Source organism: Chlorocebus sabaeus, chromosome 7 (genome assembly GCF_047675955.1).
Source record: "Chlorocebus sabaeus isolate Y175 chromosome 7, mChlSab1.0.hap1, whole genome shotgun sequence".
Lineage (NCBI taxonomy): Eukaryota > Metazoa > Chordata > Mammalia > Primates > Cercopithecidae > Chlorocebus > Chlorocebus sabaeus.
Genome location: NC_132910.1, coordinates 3,593,136 through 3,617,802, shown reverse-complemented (window position 1 = coordinate 3,617,802; position 24,667 = coordinate 3,593,136). Strand labels below are relative to the sequence as shown.

The window sequence follows — 24,667 nt, the reverse complement described above, 5'->3', positions numbered from 1 at the left end:
TACATGCAGAAATGCCACCAGTGACCTGGATTCTAAAATATCAGCAGATATCCAGTCACAATTTCTAAAAATCATGTTAAAGAGAAAAAGGTCAGAGGGAAAGTATGTACTTAGCATCAAAACTAAGGTGCCTTTACAAATCCTGTACATTTCTCTCATCAGACTGGTATGTGACCAATTAGACTAGAAATTGTCTGCATGAACTCAGGAATCTTTTGTTTTTTGTTCACTTCTGCATCACCAGAAATTCCTAGAATTTATAGCACTCAATTATCCTCAATTAATATTTTCTGAATAAGTGCATACAAGTTAATTATAAATAATTTCAATGCATAAAAATAAGCTACTTCTTGGGATACCTCTATCTAAATATCAGTATACCTGTATCAACATCTAGTCTGTCTCTATTCCATCACCACACCCTCCCCGAATGTGTAATTCAAGTCCTGGCAGATTATTTTCCGAGTTTCTCATCTAACACCTTCCCAATTGTACTCCACCCCCATCCCTAGTCTTTTTCTTTTTAGTGGGGGGCGGGGGATACACACATACAAGACACAACAGTAGGCTTTGCTACTTCCAAACTTCTTCCTATAGTTTTATGCTAAAAAAAAATGATGGTTATGGTTTTTCCATCTTCGTGTCCTTCTACGGAAAGGTCAGTAACAGACGCTGTGGGTGGAGGAAAAGGATATAGGACAGGCACTCTCAGGGAGCCAGGGTGTGGTGGGCCTGGACCATCTTAGTCACCAGAGGGACAGACCCACAGACAACTGCTCCAACTGCACATGTTCTAAACGGTCTGAGTCACTAATATATGAGCAGTGTAGAATGTTGACAGTAATCAATTTGTTGTAAACTTGTGAAGACTTCTACTATGTAAAGAATGTATGTAAATTAAAGTTTTGTAAAAAGAAACCTTTTAATTTCTGCAATTAAAAATGTGTATATTATTTGATTTTTAAAAAGACAAGGGTACCAAAAGTATACTTTAGAAAACATGTCTTTGAGGTTTCCCAACAAATACATGGACAATATTTAATATAAAGATTTTGCAATAATTGGCAACAAGCTAAAAAAATATATGAGAGAATAACTAAATAAACTCTTAATGCTGACTATAATTCAATCTAACATGCTTCCAGAGCCTATAATTATAAATTTATAGTACAGAGAATTCCATATCGGTGTAAAATGCTAAAGCCTGCTATTAAAAAATGTTAAGACTACATTTTTGAAAATAATGTAGTACTATGGTAACTTAAACTTCAATTAGACTTTGAACTAGAAAAGGCAGCCTAATGTGGGAAAGAATTATCTTTTTTTGATGTTTCAAAGTGTTAATCTAAAATAAAAATAGCTATATAAAGGTTATTTTTGTAGCCAGCAGGAAGGGTACTTTCTTCAGATTGTAAAAATGTTTAAATATTATTCAAAAAGGCTTATTGAAATTATATTTTCTTCAACTCAAAATAACTAAATAAGCAATTTTCCATGAGAATATAAAATTTCTACTGTCTCATCACTTTAGTTATGTTATCAGTGTGGTTCTGCCTAAGTATGACTGAATAACTCGAAGACAGAAAAGAGATGTAATTGGGTGGGGAATAACCTGTGTGTGTGTGTGTGTGTGTGTGTGTATGTGTGTGTGTGTGTATGTATATATATAGATAGATAGATAGATAATATTTATTCTAAACTGTCATCTCAGTTTATCATCTCAGGATTGTGGCAGTGTAGATTAAATAAAGTTTTAATGTGAAGTGCCTGAATATGGCAAAACGTGAGCCTAATTGCATTTGGAATGTTTTGCTATAGATAATAAATGCTGCATAATATTTTCAAAATATTTCCTAATTATAAAATTATGAGAATAATTGCTAATCATTTATCATTGTATTTGTTATTTCCATGTTTTATTAAATAATCTTCAGATTTGTTGAATAAAATACACCATTGACTAACTGGTTGAGTCTGTGATTTAAAGATGAATATTCTCGTGTTTTAGAAAGTGGATCTCCAACCAATCACATGACAATCAAGACAGCTGAAATGATACATTCTGTTTTTTCTGAGCATAGTAATGTCAAACCAACAATAATAGAGCCTCCTGAGTTAGCTGATCGATGTAAACATACACATCTGTAAGTGCTAAAAATAATTTTCCAATGACTCTCATTTAAAAAGCAAGTAAGTTAATGAAAATACTGATTATACAACAAATATTAATACTGTTTCTATCATGACAAATTTAAATCTTTCTTAATATTTGAGAAAATGTCCTAAAGAATATAAAGCTGATAGTAAATATGCATAAAACACAGTACTAAGCCTGATAATAATCCAATGACTTCATTTTCAAGAATGAGACTTAGAGATCATTTTAGAACAGAGTTCTAAAGGTTGAATAATGTTTAGTCACCTTTTAAAAGAAAAAAAGATTCACTTTCAGTATTCGCTTAAAACTTTAAAAATGTTTAAGGGCTCATTAAAATATGCAAATATAAACTTAAAAATAAAATTATTAGGTTATAGCTGCTGTAACTACAGAACCAAACAATCTTACAGAATTAATACAAAGAAACCTACAGAGCCAATAACATTCAAATTAACAATACTGATTAATGTGATAATTCATGTTATTTTGCTAAAACTAAAATGATACTTTAAATTGTACTGTCTGACATTACATGGGAAATTTTCAAGTTTAACATAAAGTAATGATTTAATTCTTGCAGTTTTTCTATATTGAAAAGGCTGTGAAACTGTTATTCAATCAATGAGGCTTATTTTCATTTGGATTTCACTTGGTTATGCATCGTTTACAAACTATCTGACTCCATTACTTTAACTTTACTCTGAATAGATAGTATTTAAGCTAACGGAATCTGAATAAAGTGTTACTTGGAAATAAAGCAAGAGCAGATCTAAAGAAACTGCATATTTGTCTAGTACTCAGATATAAAATATATTACTTTTTAGATTTTTGTGGAAGTTAAAACATAAAATGCAGTCCCTCCAGTGATGATCTTCAGTGACTGAAGACTATGTTCAGAAAATCCATTTTGAAAAACATGATACTAAATTCAAGGACAGTAGAATATTTCATGAAAAACTATGCCACTTTGGCATAACGATTATTTTGTGTTGAAGGTAAATAATATGAAACACATATCAAATAAAATAAAACATAAGCCCTCTGCTCTTCCCCTATTTGACTAAAATTAGGACTTAAATTTATAAAGATGTCCCTCCTCCCCTGTCCCCAAAGCGCACAAAAGTTGAGCATAAAAGACTTCAGACCCTTATCAGTCTGGACATGGCACCAAAGGAATCTAAATAACACACTTTACTAACTAGCCTTTATCTATCATTTGTTCCCCCATTCATTTAGCCTATGACAATTTGCTCCTTTGGTTATCTGGGTCCTTTTCCTTTGTCTTGTCACTTCTCTAAAAGCATATTGTTCTTTGTTGAAGATGCTCTATATGCCAGAGTTTTAAGCATCTCTTTTAGATTTACTCAGTTTTTTTCTTGTGTATCTTTCACGTAACATGTTAATAAACTTCTGTTTGCTTTTTTCTTCTTGTTAATCTGTCTTTTGTTACAAGGGTCTCAGCTAAGAACTCAAAAGATTAGAGGGTAAATTATTTTTACATCTCCTACAAAGTCAATCTCTTATTTTAAAGACTAATCTACTGAAGTCCTAGCAAGCAAAGTGATTTACCCAAAGTGGTCTATTTCTGGTAGAGGTGGTATTTGAAACATGAGTCCTTATTTATCAATCTGGGTTCTTTGAAACTTAACCTATTATTTTTTCACTTGACAATTTTATATAGATTATGTTGACTAAAGGTAATGAATCTTAAAATATACCAGCCATAGAGACATTTTAAATTCTTGTTTTATCTTAACCGTTACCAGGTTTTGAGTTAGAAATGTCTTCAGTGCACTTTATTTCCTTAAATAAAATATAGCCTTGAACTAGTTAACTTATTGACATGAAAACTCTTTAGTACCAATTTAATGGAAGGTTTCTAAATGGGCAACAACTGGGTTTATATGCTAAAGTCATGAGGTAACTGTTCAAGAGTTTTAATTATGTTTTATTTGTAATTCTTTACACATAGACATTTGGAATTCTAGTAAATTATGTTAACAAAGTTTAACTGAAAAGGCAGGAAGTATTCAGGTTTTAATAATGTGAACATTTCTATGTGTGTGAACACCTTTCAACATCTTTTGTTTTTGTTGGTTTGCTTGTTTTGCTGTAGACACTATGAAGCTCATAGAAATGGCCCTCCTCCTCAATCCCTCAAAAACTGGGTTGTAATAAACATGTCTGGATATTTTAGGAAAAAATAAATAAATAAAAGGAACTCCTCAATATGTTCTGAAGGAAAAAAATAATTTAACAGCTTGAAACCAGCACTGTTACTGTGATACCATAGATGCGTATAAAAATTTCCATTTGACAAACAATTTGTGACTAATTTTCCAGATACCACAATTCCATTCTTAGACTGAGACAAGGGAGTAGGTATTTTTAACTATACCTTGTATAACATTCCATTTTAAATTTTAGATCTGAACTATGAAAAGGGAAACTGTGCATCACATAAGCAAAGTCAGGTATTCTTTGCTCATAAAATATCTTCTTTTCCTCTGGATGGCAAAGACTCAATCATTTTTGCTTGGACACCAAAAGGGACTAGCATTGGAAAAAAAAAAAAAAAAAAAAAAAAAAACCATGAAGTATTCCTTACCTTACTCTATGAAAAAAATAAGGTCAAATTATCAAAAATAAATAAATAAATAAATAAACTGAAGTGATTTCCTAAAGTTGAAATTTTTTGATAACTCTTCTCCAGATGAGTGAAGGTTACAGATGTCTATGAAAGTAACTTGTATATTCTCTGAGGAAAGAGGAAAAAAATCGAATTCCAATATCTCTTGCAACTTACTTGCAGCTGTGTTGTGTGTGTGCAATTTTAATTATGTGATTTCTGAAAAAAAGAGGTAAAGAAGAAATTTGCCGATTTACATGTATTTACTCAGAAGCCTGCAAAGGTATAAAACAAAGGAAAATGACCATTGGAATTCTTGCTGGTTGGCTATCATTTGATTCTACAACTTAGAATTACACAATAGATAATCATTTCTGTATTGCCTTTGACATTACCTCCACATTTGCTTCCTTATATCTTTGTCTCTTTTAAATAAGAGGAGGAGAAATACAAAAACTAGAATTGAGACAAGTTTTTCTTTTTTTTTTTTTAATCTACAATAGAAGTCTTATTAAACTGTTAGGCAATAGGTGTATATTCTTACTTGCAAATGTACATAGTTGTTCATTAAATTCATTTAATAATATGTTTAAAGTATAAACCAGGTCTATCTGCTCTGATAAATCACGGACAAAATATATAAAATTCTTGCTCTCAGAGAGTTTATATTCTAAGGAGAGAGAAAATTAATAATATAGAAAGAAAATTTTAAAATCAACATTTAATAAGAAATTCTTGCCACTGAACACAAACATTATTAAATAATCTATGTTCATTGCCTTGAAAATTCATGTTTTCCTACCAAAGAGGAGGACATTCATCTTTAATCTTACTGTGTAGTTTTCTAGATTGGAATGGCATCTTCGGAATATTTAAAGTACACGAATTAATTTATATATCATCAATAAAATTCAGTAAAATTAAATATGACAATAGTTTATCAAGGTTCTGTTACAAGAAACACAACAATTTGTAGTTACTAAAGACCCCACAGAATAAAAGACTGATTGCAATGATGAATAATGCATATCGCCTATGGTACTAATTAACCTTGTAGTCCACGATGATATTACAGAACAATAAGGCTAATTTGAATGTGGTCTGGTACTTTTCCCTATGGCTTGTGGTTATCACCCTTCAGAACACGTAAAATTTGATTTTGTTAAAAAAGAAAGATACCTTTGTTATTATTTTTCACATAAAATCATGAAAAATAAATTCTATTGTTTGACATTATTTGTTTCCCAAAAAGTAGACTAAATGTATACATACAATAGGTTTATATATTATTATTTGCAAATGTATATACTGGTTTGTTAAATTATTAAACATTAAATTAAATTTATTTAAAATATGTTTACAAACTATATCTGTAATATGTATGTAATATGCTAAGTATAAATAAATTGTAAAATAATATATTTTAATAACCAATTTGAAAAAAGTTAGCTAAAACATTTAACACATGATCAATACTACTAGACTTATAAATCTCTTCAATTTATATCCAATTTTTCCATTTATATACCTAAGAGTTATTCTTTTCCTTAAAATAATAAAATCAATAATATGGACAAGCTATCAACAAAACCTGTAATGAAAATATTTCCTTCAAACAGAAACACATCAATTTCTTCAAACTATAATGTGCTCTTCTTCTGTGACTAAATCACTGTTGGATGGACAGTAATACTGTTGTCTGAGAAAATATATCTTAATTGAAAATGCTAATCTTTATGTCTTAACTATGGAATTCAAATAATAATTTAATATATTTTTAAAATACAAAATAATATTTCAAATTTCTTTTCCAAAATTCTCTTGAACGAACTTGACAATAAAGACCTTTTTGGATTTTTTGAGTGGCATGACACAGTCCCCTCAACCCCCAAAAATACTCCAATGTGACAAAGCATAACCTAAACATATCAACTTTTCCTTTAAGACATATTTAAAAATAGCACAGCAAACAAGAGGAACCAGTATGAACAAAAATTGGATACCTATTAGAAAAGTGTCTCTAATACCTTTAATATTAACACATTTTAAATGACAATGTTACTATTTTAGTACATAACAATTTTTGTTAACTTTTAGAGTTTGTGTACATGTAAATTTTTAATGGAAATATTTTGTATTTGAATCAGTCTCTTTTTACAAGATAAAAAGGATCAAGTGCCTAAGTGTTCTTGAGATTTTTAATCAAAAGAACTTACGAAAATATGTTTTAAAATCTTCCTATTTAATTCATTTGTCACTCATGTAATTACATATACAGCCTTTTTTTTTAAAAATTTTTAACTGTTTTTTTAAATGCATTGGTGAGAAAATTGAGAAAAAATTAGGCGACAGGATAGGCTGTTCTCTCTATGACCAGAATGACGTAGTAGTGAAGAGCAGAGAGACCCTGGAAGACATGGCCTAGGCTTTCCTCCAGCTCCAGTACTTACTGTTATCTTCATTACCTCTCTGTTTTTTACTACCTGCATGCATGCATGTATGTGTGTGTGCATGTTTGTGTGTGTGTGTGTGTGTGTGTGTGTCTGTGTCTGTGTGTCTGGATCCAATTACATAATAAATATGATTGCTTAGAATAGTGTGTGATACATAGACTTTGCTATAAACAAGTTGAATGAATTTATATTACGGAAAATTTATAAAGGAGGAGAAAAAAAGCAGATTAAAACAGCGTGTAAGTAGAAGAAATCAAAACAACATAAAATAAAGTAACTTTAGAAAAAAGTAGTAAGAATTGAAGAAAAGAAAAAAAGAAAAAAGAAACAACCAGGTTTTAAATCTTACCTAGGAGTTGAAACTCAGAGGTTTTCAGGATCCAACACTACTGTTTTAATTGACCTTAAGAGCTAAAGTAGTTAGTGCTTTTGAGAGTTGAAACAGGATATGTTAACTTTATCAGTAGACAAGCTGAAATGGCAGGATATAAATAAAACAACAACTTTTTGTTTCCATGAACAAAGCAAGAAGACTTATTTAGGAAAAACAAAACAAAATTAAACAAAACAAGAAAATCTGAAGATTATTGGAGATCATAGTTACGTTTAGCTGTGTATCTCTCCTTTATAGAGAGAAAACATGAAACAGCTGTTGTAATCAGTGCTTATAAATCTAAGAAGCATTTAAAATGATGAATTAGAAACAATTTACACAAAAGAAAGAAAAGGAACATATATTTTTTCTACAGCAGTATGGACATTTACTCCTTTTCAAGACTTATTATAAAATTAGTAATATTTATAATATAAAACTGGAAAAAATATCTGCAGCTTTACTTTCTTTTTTACATCAAATACACTGAGAAATACAAAAGTAATCATTTTTGGAATGTCTTCTAAAAATAAAGAGAAAAAAGGAAAATAGGAGAAAAGGAAAATGAGGGAAAGAATAAGGAAGAGGAAGAGAGAGAGCACACTTAGGGAAATTGGATTTGCAGTCAAATTTTCCTTAATTATTGAATTATTTAATTATATAAGTAATGAGAGAGTCTCAGTAAATATTAACAGCAGTTGATTGCATATATGTTATTTTGAATAATACGAAACCATCTTTTCTACTTCAAAATGATCATATATTAGCAATCTCTTAATTGTACCCAATTTAATAAAACTTTCCCCACTAAAATTAAGTCACATATTCAAGTTATGCAATAATTAGACAATCTTCAGCTCATTGTGATTTATTTTCATATTACTGATGCCATATATAAACATACATAGTCATATGAGTAGAATTAGTTCTTTTTATATCTTCTTTTCATACAATTATTAGCAAATAGTTGTCTTTGATTTTGATTTTTCAAAACAGGTAGCAGTTATTATTTTTCTTCATGTCAGTGCTACAATACTCTCTATATGTGTTATATTCTAAAATGTTAGAAATCCCAGTGAGTTGTTTTTGTTTTTGTTTTTGTTTTCTTTCAAAGCTAGAGCTGTATTTGAAGCTAACTACTAACTCAGGGTTCTTGGAAATCATATTTAATCTACATTAACCTCATTTATTTCCAATTATAAAATAAAAACAACGGTATATATCTGGTAAAGTTATTGTGAGGATTAAATTCTTTTCTACAGACCTGGCATGCAGCTGGGTGAGATAATGCATGGATATGAATTTTCTTTTTTCCAAAACAATTCTGTTCTACCCATTAGAACACAAGGACATTTGTCTTCATTATCATCATGATGGATTCATTTAGATCAATCATCAGAGAAGTAGCAATTATTTTAATTGTACTATTTTGCTTATAAATATATTTTTCATTTCTGCTTTTGCTTTTAATTGTCTTTGTTTTGTTTTGTGTTCTGCTTCTTTTCAACTTCCCACCATCAAGAATGACATGAAAACACTTCAAACTGAGTCTCCTCCAGTCAGAAAACTTGTACCTGCTAAATGTGTAATTTCAGAGTTGGTGGGGAGATGAAGAATCCTTTAGCTTCTTTATCGTGGAAATGAAAAATCTAAAGATCTAACTAGGTCCATGAGGTACAGAGGATGCTCCCACCTCAGAATCCTGACAAAATCTCCTCCCTTATTTTATACAGTACAGTTTTGTTTTATTGCTTCCACACCACACCTCCAAACAAAACAAAAACAACAAACAAAACAAAACTTGAATACAAATGACAATTAATACTCCAAAGGCCAAAACATGTTTAAAAAAAATCCTGTACTATTTACAGGAGCAGACAAGTAACACAAAGCAGCTTATGTGTCCAAGAACGTACAAACCAAAAGTTCAGAAATGGATTGAGAACTTTTAACCCATGGACACAATCTCTCCCTCAACTACAACATGTATGTTGAGCTTATGCCAAAAGGTGCCCTGACCCCCATCTGGATGTTCCCATAGGAAATATGTTACAAAGTCTAGTTCGGTTCCTGACTATTCATAGAGCCTAATTATAGGGCCTCTATTGTCTCAGATAAGAGCTTCAGAATCCTAGACGTTCTTATGCATTCTTTGCTTTGCTCACTCAGTCTTGCTTTGCTTATTTGTTCCATCTTCCTGCTGCTACATTTTCTTCCTTTCTAGCTACTTTTCCTTTTCCTCAGTCTGAGGTCTGAAAATAGGATCCGAATCTCTCTTCTGTAAAAACAACTCTGGTGGCTCCTGTGTCTTTCTAGGGTGCCGCCCTCTCATGTGCACTCTAGTGCGGCTCCTACAAACAATGGATTAAGCTTACAGGTGATCTAAGTTGAGGTGACATCATTACATGAATTTCAAATGCATTTTATTGCAGAACATGTAGTAAAAAGGTACAGACTTTGAAACAAACACACTGGGTTCAAATGTCAATTTGCCACTTTCTAGTTTTAGTTTGTGTGATCTTAGTAAAATTAACCTTCTGAGCATTCAGTTGCCCCTGAAACGGTGGCTCGCAGGATGTTGTCAAGCTTAAAAGAGTGAATATTTATAAAACATTTAACAGTACAGGCACATAGCAGGTTTTTGCAAATGTGTCAACCCTTCTTCTTGTTTTACCATTCCAGTTAAAATATCCTGACAATTCTGATATTCAGAATCTTAGATCTTATTTCTTGGGATGGCTATTATTTCTAGTATATTATTGCTTTTTACACTGCACTTGAAAGTCAAACTATTCCCTTTGGCCTACTTTTGTATTTTCTAGGAACAAGCTCCTTTTCCCCTCAGCTTTCTTTCCATTCCCTGTAAGTGCAGATGAAAATAACTGTGCTCTCCTGAGGTCTGCTCAGGGGAACACTCCGGCTGGTCTTTCCCTTGATGATGACAGGTTGCCCTCGGCTAAGACTTTCCCCTTCATCAGATTTTTACCAGAAGTTAAATTTTTCACCCAGTTCTGTGCTTCCTGAATGCTTAATTTCTTATACCCTTAGTTCCTGATCAAGGCGTTTTATTTATGGTCTCTCTATTCCTGTAACATATATTCAATCATTAACAACATGCCTGGTTGGTCTGGTTTATTTCTCTTTTAAATTGAAATGAAAATGTTCACACTTGCACTGATACCAACAACTCTTAGAAAGCTTCTAAGTGTTTAAAGGGTTTGCCATAAGTAGCTGGCCTGGTCGGACAGTACCAGGTTGAGCGTGCTCCTACCTTCCAGTGCTCCAATGGCCGGGGTGGTGGCAGCAATACCAACAAATGCTACTACAAAAACAAAAACAGAAGCAAACAAAAGACCCCACCACATTATCTAGGATTATCTCTCATTGAAATTTGAAATTGCTTTAAACTTTTAAATCGAACTAGCAAGTATTGAGGATTTTCTTTGTGCCAAGTACCAAGCTTTATGAGCCTCCAATATTTAAAATCTAATCCAGGTTTTGAAATCATAATCAGTATGTTTATTGTGGGAGACAGTGTAAACATTTTTAGCATGAATTGGTTTCTAACATTATGTACTGAGAGCAATAACCACTCAGGGCCTGGTAATGAAGTATGAAAGAAATCCAACTAAAACTTGATTTCTTTCAGTGTTATTTGGTTAAACTGCTAACAGACTTTTTTTTCCCCTTGTTCATAATAGTATTCTGGATTTAAATTCATTTTCACTTGAATAAAGACTGAAGCTCCCCCCAAATTTAACTACATTATTGTATTGTTGCTGGTCTGTGTGGGCCTTGAGGAGCACAACCTGACTTACATAGACTCTATTATTACTGTTTAGGTTCCCTCCCCACCTCCCTCTCCAACCACTGACTGTGCCAAAGAAAGCCACTGCTGTCACAAAACAAGGAGTCTTCACTGTTGTGACATTTCATTTATCTGGGCAGCAACATTCTTGAAAGGCGACTTGCCTAGCTCTAAGTGAAGTATGGAAGACAATCAAATGCAGTTAAACAAACCGGTGTTGACATATTAAATCATGCTTGAACCAAGAGAGCAAACACAGATGACACACAGAACCTTCTAAAGAGAATTTAAAATAAATAAGTAATACAGGTCAGTCTCGTTCTAAAAAAAGAAGCTTTTAGCATTGGAAAATATTGGGAATAGGTGAATATTTAAAAATCATTCACAGGACAAAGTAATTATGTTGCTTTCAGATTGTGAGGCATAAAAGTAGTGTGGGAAAAGGAAGCCTAAGGGAAACACGGGAAACTCTGGTGAAATCGCATCACATGACTTTTCCAACCCACAGAATGGAAAATAAAACTTTGATAGTCTCATTTTTTTTTTTTTTAATTTTAGATATGTCCTAATGGAATCCTTTCAAAATACTTTGAATTCATCAGAGGAAAAGCTCTTATACATATGGAGTAGTGTATTATGATTCTCTTTTACAATCACACAGCAGGAACTTTCCAGCATTCATTCTCCACGTCTGATTCCTGCTAACAATTCCATCAAAGAAATGGAGTTATCCATCAGTCAAATTATCATTTGCTCTAATTGTTACTTCCTCCAAACTGTGGTTTTTCTTTCTCTCCTTACCTTTTCTTTTATAAACTACACCTTTACAGTGCTCAAATGAGCACGATATCTTCAAGCTCAGAAAAGATGAAAGCATATCAACAAATCACTTTGGTTCTTATAGATGAAACACTACTGGTCAGCCGTAAATGCAGACAAAGCATTTAAGCACCAAAGAGAATCAAATATTTAAAGATAAGATGTGATCTACACGTATGACAAGAAATAATAAAGGATATAAAAGCATTTTCATGTAATGAAAACCAGTTATGAGATCATGTATAGCTTAGAATTCACTTTTTTACTGTTATTACGAATTACACACTTCCTAAAAAGAACTATGCCAGGGTTGGTAATTCCATGCCTTCCTGACTTATAATAATTGTCACATCTTTCTAAACTAAGGGATGAGTTAAATTTAAAGGCAATAATTGTAAAATTTCAGTGAAAGGAATACTTTTCTATGAGTAGCATAAATTGGAGAGAGAGACAGAGATATAAATTAAGCTACACTTGCTATTAGTTAGATAGTTTTCTATGCAACCCTTTAAAGTGGGTAAGTAGATTTCTCAAGGTTAATCCATCCAGGGGGTACATTAAATAAATCTATAGAGGTAAAGCACAAAATATTTAACATATTAATCCTAGATATGGACCTAGGAAGTAGCAGTACTTTTTATTCAGGTTTATCATTGATGCAATATACAATTAAAACTACAAATCAATCATTGTGATGGAGTGTGGTTTTACACTGTACAAAGTCAAAAAGTAAAACAAAGAGTCTGAAGTAAAATATATGATTTTAAGGCTAAAATTAAAATATGGTAGTTGTGTGATATCAGACAGGTTAACCTCTTCCCCAACTTCCCACTCCAGACCTCATTTTCCTTATTAGCTTACTGACCTTCATAAAATTTTCAACTTATATGTTACATTTTTATTAAGGTAATGAAGCAAGATGTGCTAAAAAAGTAAATATATTATTATCCTGTCTAAAATAAAAGTTTTCCTTTTTCCACATGGAAGGATCATTGTGTTGCACTTATGTTTTGCAATGAAGAGATTATGAAATAGACCAATATTTATGTCTGTATTACATCTTCATTTTTAGTACTATGAAGAAATACGATTAATCTTATTGCAGTAACTAGTATTAATACCTCTGAGTTCATGCCTTTTGTTTTCTTTATACAGATGACATGAATTAATTATAATTACTGAGTTGACTGATGAAATCAAATTTAACTTTATCATATCATTTAGGAGTCTTTATGCTAAAACTATTTTCAAAAAATAGTTTTCTGTTCCCAAGTTTCACTCATATCTTTATTTCATATTCCTTTCTCAAAGACTCAAAGAAAAGACTTTGCCTGAATTCATTTCAATTTTAATTTTTTTAGAAAAGCTTCAGAGATTGTGATCAGAAAAGATGAAAAAAAAAATGTAAGTACGGAGAGGGAATTGTTTTTCCTAAATCATGTAAATCATTTTAATTCTAACGTTACTTACAGAAGGAGGAAAATAAAAATCACAACTTTTCTTCTGTTCATTACAATGTTAAAATGACAATGCTTATTAAAATTTTTCAGACAACTTAATTAATATGTTTTCAGATATTAACTATTTAGTAAAATAACATGAGTTTTGAGTAAAACTTAAATGAAACGTATCTTTGAAAAACATAAACATTCTTCATTTTTTACTTAATAGAAAACTGTGAATTTAGTATTGAGGGGGTCAAGTAATTTCACAAATTTTATCTTCCTATCAGTCCACAGTAATTTTTTTTTTAATTAAACATTTTGTATTTGGCATGGTATACCTGGGGAGCTATGAAATTTAGAATTTGTGAGTTCTCAGAAAGCTTTCAGTACCAACCATGTGAAGGTCTAAGAAAACCTGAAAATGCTTTAGGTACAAGCACCAAACAAAAATCCTGAACTAAGTATAACAGTTTTAGGTTCCTGTTATGTTTCGTTTTAACACAAATTCCATTAAAACTAATAAATTAAAAATGTCGGCAATGGCAATCCACACAGGGCAGAAACAAAGGGAAGCCAAAGCCTGGAGCCGTGAGTGCCAGAGCATATCCTAGGCGGCCCTGCAAGCTCAGTGGCATGAGGCAGGCTCTGGGAAACAAGGCAGCTTGAATTTTAATGTTCCAGAATCCAAGAGAAAAGGCCATAGCCTTGTACCAAGTGGGGAGACCTCCAGAAAATCTGAAACTTTGAAAAGCTGGCTACATCTTTAAGAGGACTCCGAGTCAAAAAATAAAAACAAACAAACAAAAATAACAGAAAGAAAGAAAAAAGAAGAAAGGAAAAGAAAAGAAAAGAGAAGAAAAGTGCCCATGTGCACAAGGAAAGCACAAAGAGGCTGTTATCTGATAACCTTCAAATGGGAAGAAGAAAGCACAACCTTCCTTCAAGAATCAAAATCAGTGGCCTTCCCTGGGTGAGGTTTTGGGGTGCAAATTCATATTAGTCACCAAAAGCCAAACACACATGAATTTCAAATGTTACAACACATGTCAACCCTGGTTTCATGTAACAATCAACTAAGAAACATTTTTAAAAATATTGAACCTCTGGCTAGCACCATACCCTGATATCAGAATTTCTCCTTGGTATGGTCAACAACAATGCTGTTTAAAATGATTGTGTTGCACTTTAAATGTTGAGCACAGAAGAATTAGATAAAATTTGGTCCCAATAATGCACGTCAGTAAGAGGATATGCTAAATCATGTGAGAAACCCCTCTAGGTCAGTAAGAAAAAGACAAGCATCCCAAAAGGGGGCAAAATAAACAAACAGCTAATTTATAAATTGAACTCATTAGAACATGGATGCATCTCTACTTTTTTCTCTACTTTTCTGTTGTTTGACTTTTCCTCTAATTGGCTAAATATTGCCTATTTATGATAATGGGATAGAGAAATGATAGTAAATACGTAACTCTTAAGTCATAATGCAATTATCAGAAGGCAGTGTTATTAGTTCTAATACTATCAAAAATTAAATAATTACCATATATATGATAAAATATATTAAGGAACATTTTGAGGGGGGAATAAACATTTAACTAATGCACGATGGCTCTAAAAACATTGATACTGTACTATTATTACATATATACAAGGGATTAAGATAAATAAATTACTGTTCTTGACCTTATATACTAACATGGTCCTAATTTATCTGTACCTAAGTATCCCAATCTGTGAAATAAAAAAGAAAAACACATTCACTGCAAAAGTGCTTCTTAAACTTGAGCGTACATAAAAATCACCAAGGAATGTGCTAAAATGTAGATTCAGATTTGACATTCTAGGGTAAGGCTGGGACTCTTCGTTTCTAAAAAATTCCCAGGTGATGTCAATGCTGCCGGTCCATGTACCATTTCTAAATAGGCAGACATTACTTGAAGCTACATGAACACTTTACAGGTGAAGATTATAACATTTAATATTTCACAGAGGAAGAAAGCAGGACTCAATCTGGTTTTGTAACTTGACCACAGTTACGTATTTACCAAATGCTAGAGTGAGATTTGAGCTGAGGCCGGCATCACTTTTAAGTCCTATGCCGTTAATCTGCTACGCACACAAATACTTCCTGATGCTTTCAGAGATCAATTATAATGTTTGGAGTCTATTGAATAATTTCATGCAAGTGTTGACTACTTTGTTTCTTATAATTTGCATTCATTTTTTGAACTATTAGTTCTCAAGAATTTGAGAACTGATACTGAAATATTTGCTAAATCACACTCTGAGTTTTCACCATCGAATTTCTCTGTACACACTTTTCCCAAGAGAGCGGTTCTGTTTTATGTTATCAGACTTTATGTAAGTTCTTTTGCTGGTATCTGAATAACAAGAAAATAAGCAAACAATAAAACAAAGAGACTATTTTTTTGGTGTCCTGGAACATTTAAATGTTGTGAATTTTAAATATATAAAGCTTTTTGTGAAGTCTTTATCATTAAAATCTTTTCCTGATAGTTATCATTTTATAAAAATGCTTTATAATAAAAGGAGCTTATCCAGTGCATATTATTTTAATAAATGTTTATTATTAAGAGGTTTTTACACAAGTATGAGACATTTCAACATAAAATATAATCATTAATTCTCCATCCATATAACCATGATGAAACTCAAGTCCATTAATGTTAAGATTCATTTGCACAGTAACAATATGGAACATGTCATCATCATATAAAACATCCTAAAAACCTGCCCAAAGTGAAATTTACAAAGTAGTTATTACTGTTACTGTAAATATGAGGTATAGCATTTGCCTGTTACATTTATTCTAAACTAAAAATATATACAACCTCAAGACTTTCACTAGTATAATTAATTTTATGAGTGAGAAAGTAGGAGTGCAAACCAGATTTAAAAGTTTGACCAGAAAGAAATCACAAGGTTTTTGGTTCTTCTATGTCTTTTCTTTCATTGCCAAGTCCCCGTATTTGTCCATCCACATGTAGCAGAAGAGTCACTAGTCATTAACCATTGTCAAACCAATGAAATGAGTTCTTTAAGAAAAAAAAAAATGGGTTTTATACTTTCAACGGGTATAATAATTTACAAATAACCATCCACCAACACCACGCATAAATAAACTGGATTGTTTCATGTTTGATATGCATGCATTTGACCCTAGATATTTATTAGGAGTTGTCTGTCTTTAAGATAATAATAAATGTGTAAAAACATCATATTTTAGCTGGTAAGTTCAGGAATCATCAGGTTTTCTATTTCTCAGATTTTAATAAGCAAATACATTTTTGAAAGTGTAATTTTAGAAAGAAATGATAAATACATAAAATTAATGTATTAAAATAGATTTCTGCACTGGAAGCTCCATCTGTTAGCTGCACTGTTTCCCATACTTTTCACAGTTTTTTTTCCCCCTCATTTCTATGTTAAATGCCACCATTTCAGAAAACAAAACAAAACATTTTCTTATTTCCCTATCTAAAATACCACACTTCACCCACACCACTATTAGAAAATTTCATAAATTTTAACTGTAGATGTGAGTCTATATGCATGTTTGTATGCATATATGTCAGCATTCCTAGGATACAGGAATTGTAAAGGCTGGATAGAGTGCCTACTATAATAACAACTTATAGAATGAGTGATAATGTCTGCCCAGATAGCAAATTTTTCAGTTTTGCACTTCTAACAAAAATTTTATAAAGGAAGTTCTATAAAACTTACATAGTTTTATTTACCCAATGGAAAAAATGTAGTATTATTATTTGATAAATTAAATTGCTCAGGAATATACTACGTACTTAGAGAAAACTAGATAATTTTATAACCTGTAGCTATACTTTGTTTTATAAAGACGACACATATGCCTATAAATACATTTTATTTTTAATGAGAGCTAAAATAAATAATCTTAATTGAATAAATACAGTGTGCTAGGTAGTGTGCCAAGTAATTTTTATATAATATCTCATAAGATTTTTACGAGCTAGTTAGAGATGAGGAAAGCAAAGAACAGAAAGATTTGGCAATTTGCATGGGGATATAGTGTTGATAGATAGCAAAGGTGGAATAAGATTCTATTCATTTTTACTCAGAATTCATGTGTTTAAACTACTAGAGTATGCTGCCTCTTATAAGCAGCATATTTCTCACCATATTCAAATTCAATTAGTCACATTTAAACATGTACATCTCCTTCATTCTCCCAAATTTAAAGAAAAATGTTCCATTTTGCAAAGATATCCAGTCCGTAAACATATCTATAAACATATTTCGTGTTAGTGGCATGTGTGTTCATTTGGGGAGGGAAGAAGTATTTGGGTTAGTGGTTCTCCAATGGGAGTGATTTTGCCCCCAGGGAATATTTGGCAATATCTAGACACATTTTTGACTGTCAAACTGGGGAGTGGGGTGTCCTACAGCATCTAGAGGGTAGAACCCAAGAAAGCTGCTAAATAGTCTACAAAGAACAAGACAACATCCCCCTCCCCACCAGCAAAAATTATCTGGCCCAAAATATCAATAGCTTCAGTGTTGGAAAACCTCGATTTAGAAAAAACAAACAAACAAAAACAAACAAACAATGACAACAAAAATTGCAGAGTATTCTCTAAAATTTTATTAGAACTAATCTAAAAGTAGGCCAGGGAGCAGTTAAAATGGGGGGAAAAAAAGACTATTTGAATTATTCTCTTATGTAATGTTTGTAAGTGGGTGAAATGATTTGACTACTTAATTGTCTTGGTTGTTCCTCACCAAAGCAGAACACACACACACACACACACACACACACTCACCGACATATCTCACACGGGCACCGTTGATATTCTGTACTTCCATAATTGCCATCATTTGTTCAAATTTTGAAATTAAAATAGGTTCCTTTTGTTACATATAATAACATACTAAACAGAACGATAAGTTCAACCCCTTTGATGTTTTTTGGTAATGTGCCTAATTAAAAATAACTAGGCTCTCTCATGCATAATTACATGAACACCTAATATACTATATTTCCAGCCAATTTTGTTTCAATCATAAATATGCATCAGAAGTATGAATGATCAACATTCTACTCCCCGCTGTAACTGTACTGTTTCTGAATCAAGGCTCTTTCTTGAATTGGGTATTTTCACTACATTTTCCTTGCTGTGCAATCATCTCCCAGTTGGACAATTAATAAGTACTTTTTCTCCACAGCCCTTGACGTGTAACCCTCCTTATCCTGTATTTTAGCATGTACTATATACCTTCTTCACTCTGACTGGTTTTGGCAGTGACCCACAATCTGAATCTCTTTCCTCCATTTGATATAAGTGAAACTATAATTATCTAGGGCTAATTTCAAATTACCATTTCATTCCACTAGCAACTGATGAAGATTAGTGGTCTTGCCTTGCATCTGAGTAAGTCAGCAACATAATCACAAGAGCACTCAGCAGGCAACATTTGATTCATGTGAACTCAATTACTTCTAAAAACATTCACTTCAATAAAAGGCAGAAACTTCTAAAATGTGTTTTTGCTAACCATTTTCTTACTAAAAAAAAAAAGTCTTAAGGGGAAAAAATAGCATGAATTTCATCAGAAATAATAATAAATAACAAGTGGGGAAACATACTGGGATAAATGGATTTAAGACATTATTTGTCTCTGAAAATAAAAAAAAAAAAGACTTCCAAGTAAGAAATCTGTAGACTTAAATCGGTTTATTATAGAAAATTTAGACATATAAGTAAGACTTACAAAAATAAATGTACACTATATTTTAAGTTCATACAATAGAAATGAGTATTTTGTTACCTCGTCAAAACCAGATTATTTTGGGTGAGGTAGTCTATTTCTCTTAAAGAAAGTTAAACGAGAGGAAATTATATGAAGATGACAGATCACAAATTGCTAAATTGACCAGGACTCCAGACTCACTGCTTGGTCATCCGGATTGAGGCCATATGTTAATGAGCTGCCTAGCATTCTGAATCTTGAAAGTTTAGTTTGTAAAAGGCCGTGTGTCAATTCCATCACGTAAAGCACATATAACAAGTCACATAAGCATGATATGACAGCAAGTACTCAGTCACCTGCCAGCACAAACTAAGAAATATTAACATATGGAAATCATTGCCACAGACATATTCAAACTTTAGCTTCTCAATAATATAATTATTTTTAATTAAATTTTAATATAGTTTGGTTACTAAGAAACAATAATTAAATGTCATCATGTAACATGGCCATATTATATTTAAATATGTGATATTCTGTGCTCTGTAAAGTTCAATAAATTGTCTTCTCTAATAGTCAATATGTGAAATACCAATCACATATGACTTAATACCTTGAATGTGAAATTTAGCCTGAGAGTCTTAGAACTAAGAAATGATTAAGTTAAAAGACATATCCATCAATTTTCAGACAAAGGAGATATTTTACAGATAATACAAAGGTAAAATGAATCAACACAATGTGGTATTTAACACAGAATAACACAGTATTCTTTTATACCTTTGCAATTTTTCTTTACTCTCTTTTGAATTAATTGTCCTTCTCTTTTGCTTTTTGACGTCTTTCTCATCCCTTAGATTAAGGAGTACACAGTCTCCTGCTATTCCTGCCATCAAGGAGTATGTAGACTAACAGGAGCAGAAAAAATAATTAAACTGATTACAAGTATGCAAATAGATGTAAAATAATAGTTCTAAATGGTTCTATGAAGGACAGATATATGAGTAAACAGTGATGCTTGATTTAGCCTTGATTGATTGGGGCATCTTCTCTGTAGAAGGGATACTGGAGCACACATCTGAAGGATTAGTGTATGTTAGATACAAGAATAATTCATGGAAGAGAACATACTCTTAAAACAACAAGTAGTGAAAATGAGCAAATTGTCTTTGAGAAACTGGAAAAAGCTAGCTTGGCTATTGCATAGGGAAGGAGAGAAAGCAAAATTTAAGATGAGTCATGAAAGATAACTGGAGCAAAACCATACAGCCTCTTAATGAAAAAACTTTGTCTTAAAGGAGACCACTGAAGTGTATAAAGAGTGTGTGTGTGTGTGTGTGTGTGTGTGCGCGCAGAGGGGAGGTTCCAGGGGTGGGATGGGTGTAAGAAACAAATTTTTGCATTTGTTATCGGTGATATATTCATATGGTTAAAAAACCAAAACTATATATAAAGTCATTCATTAAATTTGAAAACAAAGTTTCAACAAGGTTTACCTCTATATTGAAGGGGAAAGGAAATAGAGAGAAGTAGATAATTTAAAGAGAAAGTTGACTGGTAATTTCTCTAAACACTTTGTGATGGATTGGAACTGGATAGTGAGCAGGAAAGAGATGAGAAAAACGATCCCTAAATTTCTGGCTTATTTAGAAGGATGGTTCCAAATCACCAAGATCCCCACTCAGAGGTTTGAGACTAGCAGGTTAACATTGTAAAATGAACTAGAGTCATGGTGGCATTTTATAGCACATACACACACACACACACACACACACACACACTTACATGTACTTATTGTGTATAGATAGAAATATCTCAACAATATCTATGATGCTTTAGTTCTCCAAAGCAAACCCTCAAGATTTATTTATTCATTCAATGAGTCATGAAATCATATAAGTTATGTATAGAATAAACACTTGAAATTCTTCCTAGAGTGCCATCACATACCATGTGTACACAGTAAAATACCAACAGGCATTAATCATACAGACTGCATGTGTGAAACATTCTCTGGGCTGTGTAGTAAACTTTTTGCATCAACTCTGCAAACCACTGCTCCTACTACCAGGGGAGGAAGATAAACGCATGAATTAAGACAGAGTCCAGTTAAGTGAAGTTTTCTACAATGAAATGTCTCCAGTTAATCCACTGTCCCTCAATTAAGGGTCTACTTTTCAATTATTAAGGGAAGAACATGAAAAGAGAAAGAAAAGATGTATGCTAACACTTGCACCAAGACAGCATTGCATTCTGTCAGAACTCTGCTTCCCAGGACTTTTGTGACTATCACCAGCAGAATGTTTTAATCTCATCAACAATCAAAATGCATCCTCAAAACATGGAGAGAGGTCTCTCATATTATCTGTCAATCAAAATAAAGACAAAGGTCATAGTGGTCTGAACTAAGTGATCACATATTCTCTAAAATGATAGAAACGAACAACCAAATAGAGTATGTTGTTGTATAATACTAATAAACAAATTTTTAGAAATAATTAATAAGATTTATATTTACAATATTTTAGACAGAAATATGTTCAGTGGATTGCTTATAACTCCTGCTTTTGATCCTTTAATTACATAAAATCTCACCTTAAACCAATGATTGCTCAAAAATAAAAAAAACTAATATTCGAATATTTCTTTAATTCCAATCCTGAAGAAATTATGATTCATTTCCCCAATAAGCTTATAAGCATTTTAGAAACATAATTTTGATTTAACAAAACTTTCAGATGTGCTTGTGTAGATATAAAATCAAGTGTAGAAAGTTGTAGCTTGCATGGAAAAACAACAGAATTAATAGTAGATGGTATTTCAAAGATACAAAATAGAAACTGGTGCTGAAAAAGGAATTTCAAGTGAAGTACAATGTGCTTCTGGAGATAATTAATTAACCAAAGTTATCATAATTTACAGGTAATTTCCCTAGTTTTGTTTCCCTGGATCGATAATCAATCTACAGTCAAGCATGAACAAATGAGGAAGTCTGATTCATCTAATAGAGTGGACTTAGGAAAAATAAAAGCACCTGAAACTACCAGGTAGGACCAAGGGGCTGCTCAGCATCCAAAGTTCCCTCAGTTAATACTCATTCACTTTCATTACCTATTTAGTACACTCACATCATGATGAAAACAAGTTCAGGATCATGAGGGCGAATAATTTAAATTAAAAAAATGCTTGCTTTCTTTCCCATAAACTGCTCTTCGCTTTGATATAAAATACTCCCTTGTTCCAGAAAGCCATTGACAAATTTCCAGTTTAAACGGCCAACTCACGACACTGTGGGCAAAATGAGGGCATTTTCAAATGAAGACAGAAGCATGCATGATCAAGTTTCAATTTAAAAGAAAAATAGAAACAGAAAAAAAAAAAAAATCCCCAAGGGCAAATTGCTTTAAAATGACCTTTTGTATCGGTTCTATCTTCAAATAGTTATTTTTGTGGGGCACTGCTTATTATGCATTTTAAAATATCTGTAATTTTTAAAAAGCAAGCACGTAATTGTAATCTCATGTAAACAACACAGTACACTAATCCTCTCAGTTTACAAATGTTTTGCTGTAAAGTTCATATGACTGAACTTTTTTTCTGAAGAATTTTTAAAAGGCAGTTAAAAACATGCCAAAACAAGTTTAATCAAAGATTTTGCATTTAAATTTCATACAGCAAATAAAGAGTAGAAGACAGGTTCATGGAGAGAAAATAGAAGTAGCAGACAATAATTATACAATGAAGGTTACTAGTCCCTTGGATTGAGTTTTTCAAAAATAAAATTTCTAAAAGCAAAGTGAATATGAAATATTACACTGCAAGTCAGACACCCTCTGAGTATTAATTATGTATATCCAATAAAATATTACATTAAATCTTTCACGGTTGCCAGAATTATCAAAATTCTGAAAAGAGAAAAATCAAACTTGAGAGAAATAATCTCCATAAATTAGCGAAGTAAAAGGTCATTTGCTCATAATCATTGGAGGAAATACATATACATGATCCAACTGAAGCAGACAGCCCCTGCAGATCCGGAGGCAAACTCTTACCTTGACAGGTGCCATTTTTCTCTTCATATCCTGCCTTGCACATGCATTTCCCGATGGGCACCAGCCACTCCCCTTCGGCGCTGCAGTGCATTTTGGGAGGTTCATCGGTCACAGAATGGTTGACACAGGAGCCTGACACTTCGAGCAATTGGGAAGAATCGGCTCCAGTGATGGTGTCAGGGAAGACAGCCAAGTGTCGTACCACAGAAGGGCATTTTTTATAGTATACACGCACAGAAACCAGAGCAATGCAAGCACCAACATCTTGAAAAGCAAGATAAAATCCCTTTTTGCTTAGAGGTCCTACATCTCTGACCTCTGTATTCAGTTTCATAACACGGTCACCAAGATCAAGTTCTGTAAAGCTCTCATCGGCAGCAATGGTATCAATTTTGATGTACTGGTTTTCCTTGATGTTTCTCCCATTCTGATCATCTGACTCAAAGTAATACATGTTAAAGGTTTCCTTACAGGTCCCCAGTCCTCCAGGAAGGCTGTTGCAGTCTCGCAGGGTAAATTTGAGTTCTATGAAGATTCTGGAAGCACCTTCATTGGAGATCCAACTGGTCAAAAGCCAGTTATTCTGATTCTGTTCCATCACTTTGCATACTTGGTATGTGTGGATAGGGGCATAATTTTCATCCACTTCACCAATCTCTTCCCACTGTACAATATGAAACAGAAAGATAAAAAAAAATTCAAAAAATAGAAAATAACCAGGAACTATAGCAAAAAATTGTAAAAGAAAACTAATTGAGATACAGAAATTTCGCATCCTCAGTATGTGGTATTTACAGAAGGAACTGGATGTAAAGTATTGGGAGAAGAGAATCACAAAGTTTTTATTGTCATTTTTAAATTAAAAGTAAATTAAGAAATTATCATTCTTCGTTTCCATCATAACTCCAAGACGAACACATATGAATATGCCCCAGGGCAGGGGGGAGGAGTCACATAAAAGAAATTTATGCCCCAGGGCAGGGGGGAGGAGTCACAAAAAAGAAATTTAAATGTGGGTGAGGTTAACAAAATGAAGCAAAGAAAGAAAAATATGTATATTTTGAATAAAGTTCAGCATATACATAAATAGAGTAGAAAAAATTTAAGAGGAATACAAGAAATGCAATTAAAAAAAATGAAATAAGGGAAAAAAGGACCACAAATTTGAAAAAGAAGGGA

General features: G+C 32.4%; 1 protein-coding gene across 6 annotated transcripts in view; it reads right to left on the bottom strand.

Annotated features, from left to right (window-relative positions):
* Positions 1–24,168, bottom strand: part of EPHA5 (EPH receptor A5) — a 288,516-nt gene extending 264,348 nt beyond the window's left edge. For all 6 annotated transcript variants that reach the window (XM_073017325.1, XM_073017327.1, XM_073017326.1 and 3 more), the window contains exon 1: positions 23,489–24,168. In XM_073017325.1, the coding sequence (XP_072873426.1) occupies positions 23,489–24,086 (598 nt within the window). In that variant the 5' untranslated portion in view covers positions 24,087–24,168. The remainder of the gene's footprint in view (positions 1–23,488) is intronic.
* Positions 24,169–24,667: the final 499 nt, after the last annotated feature.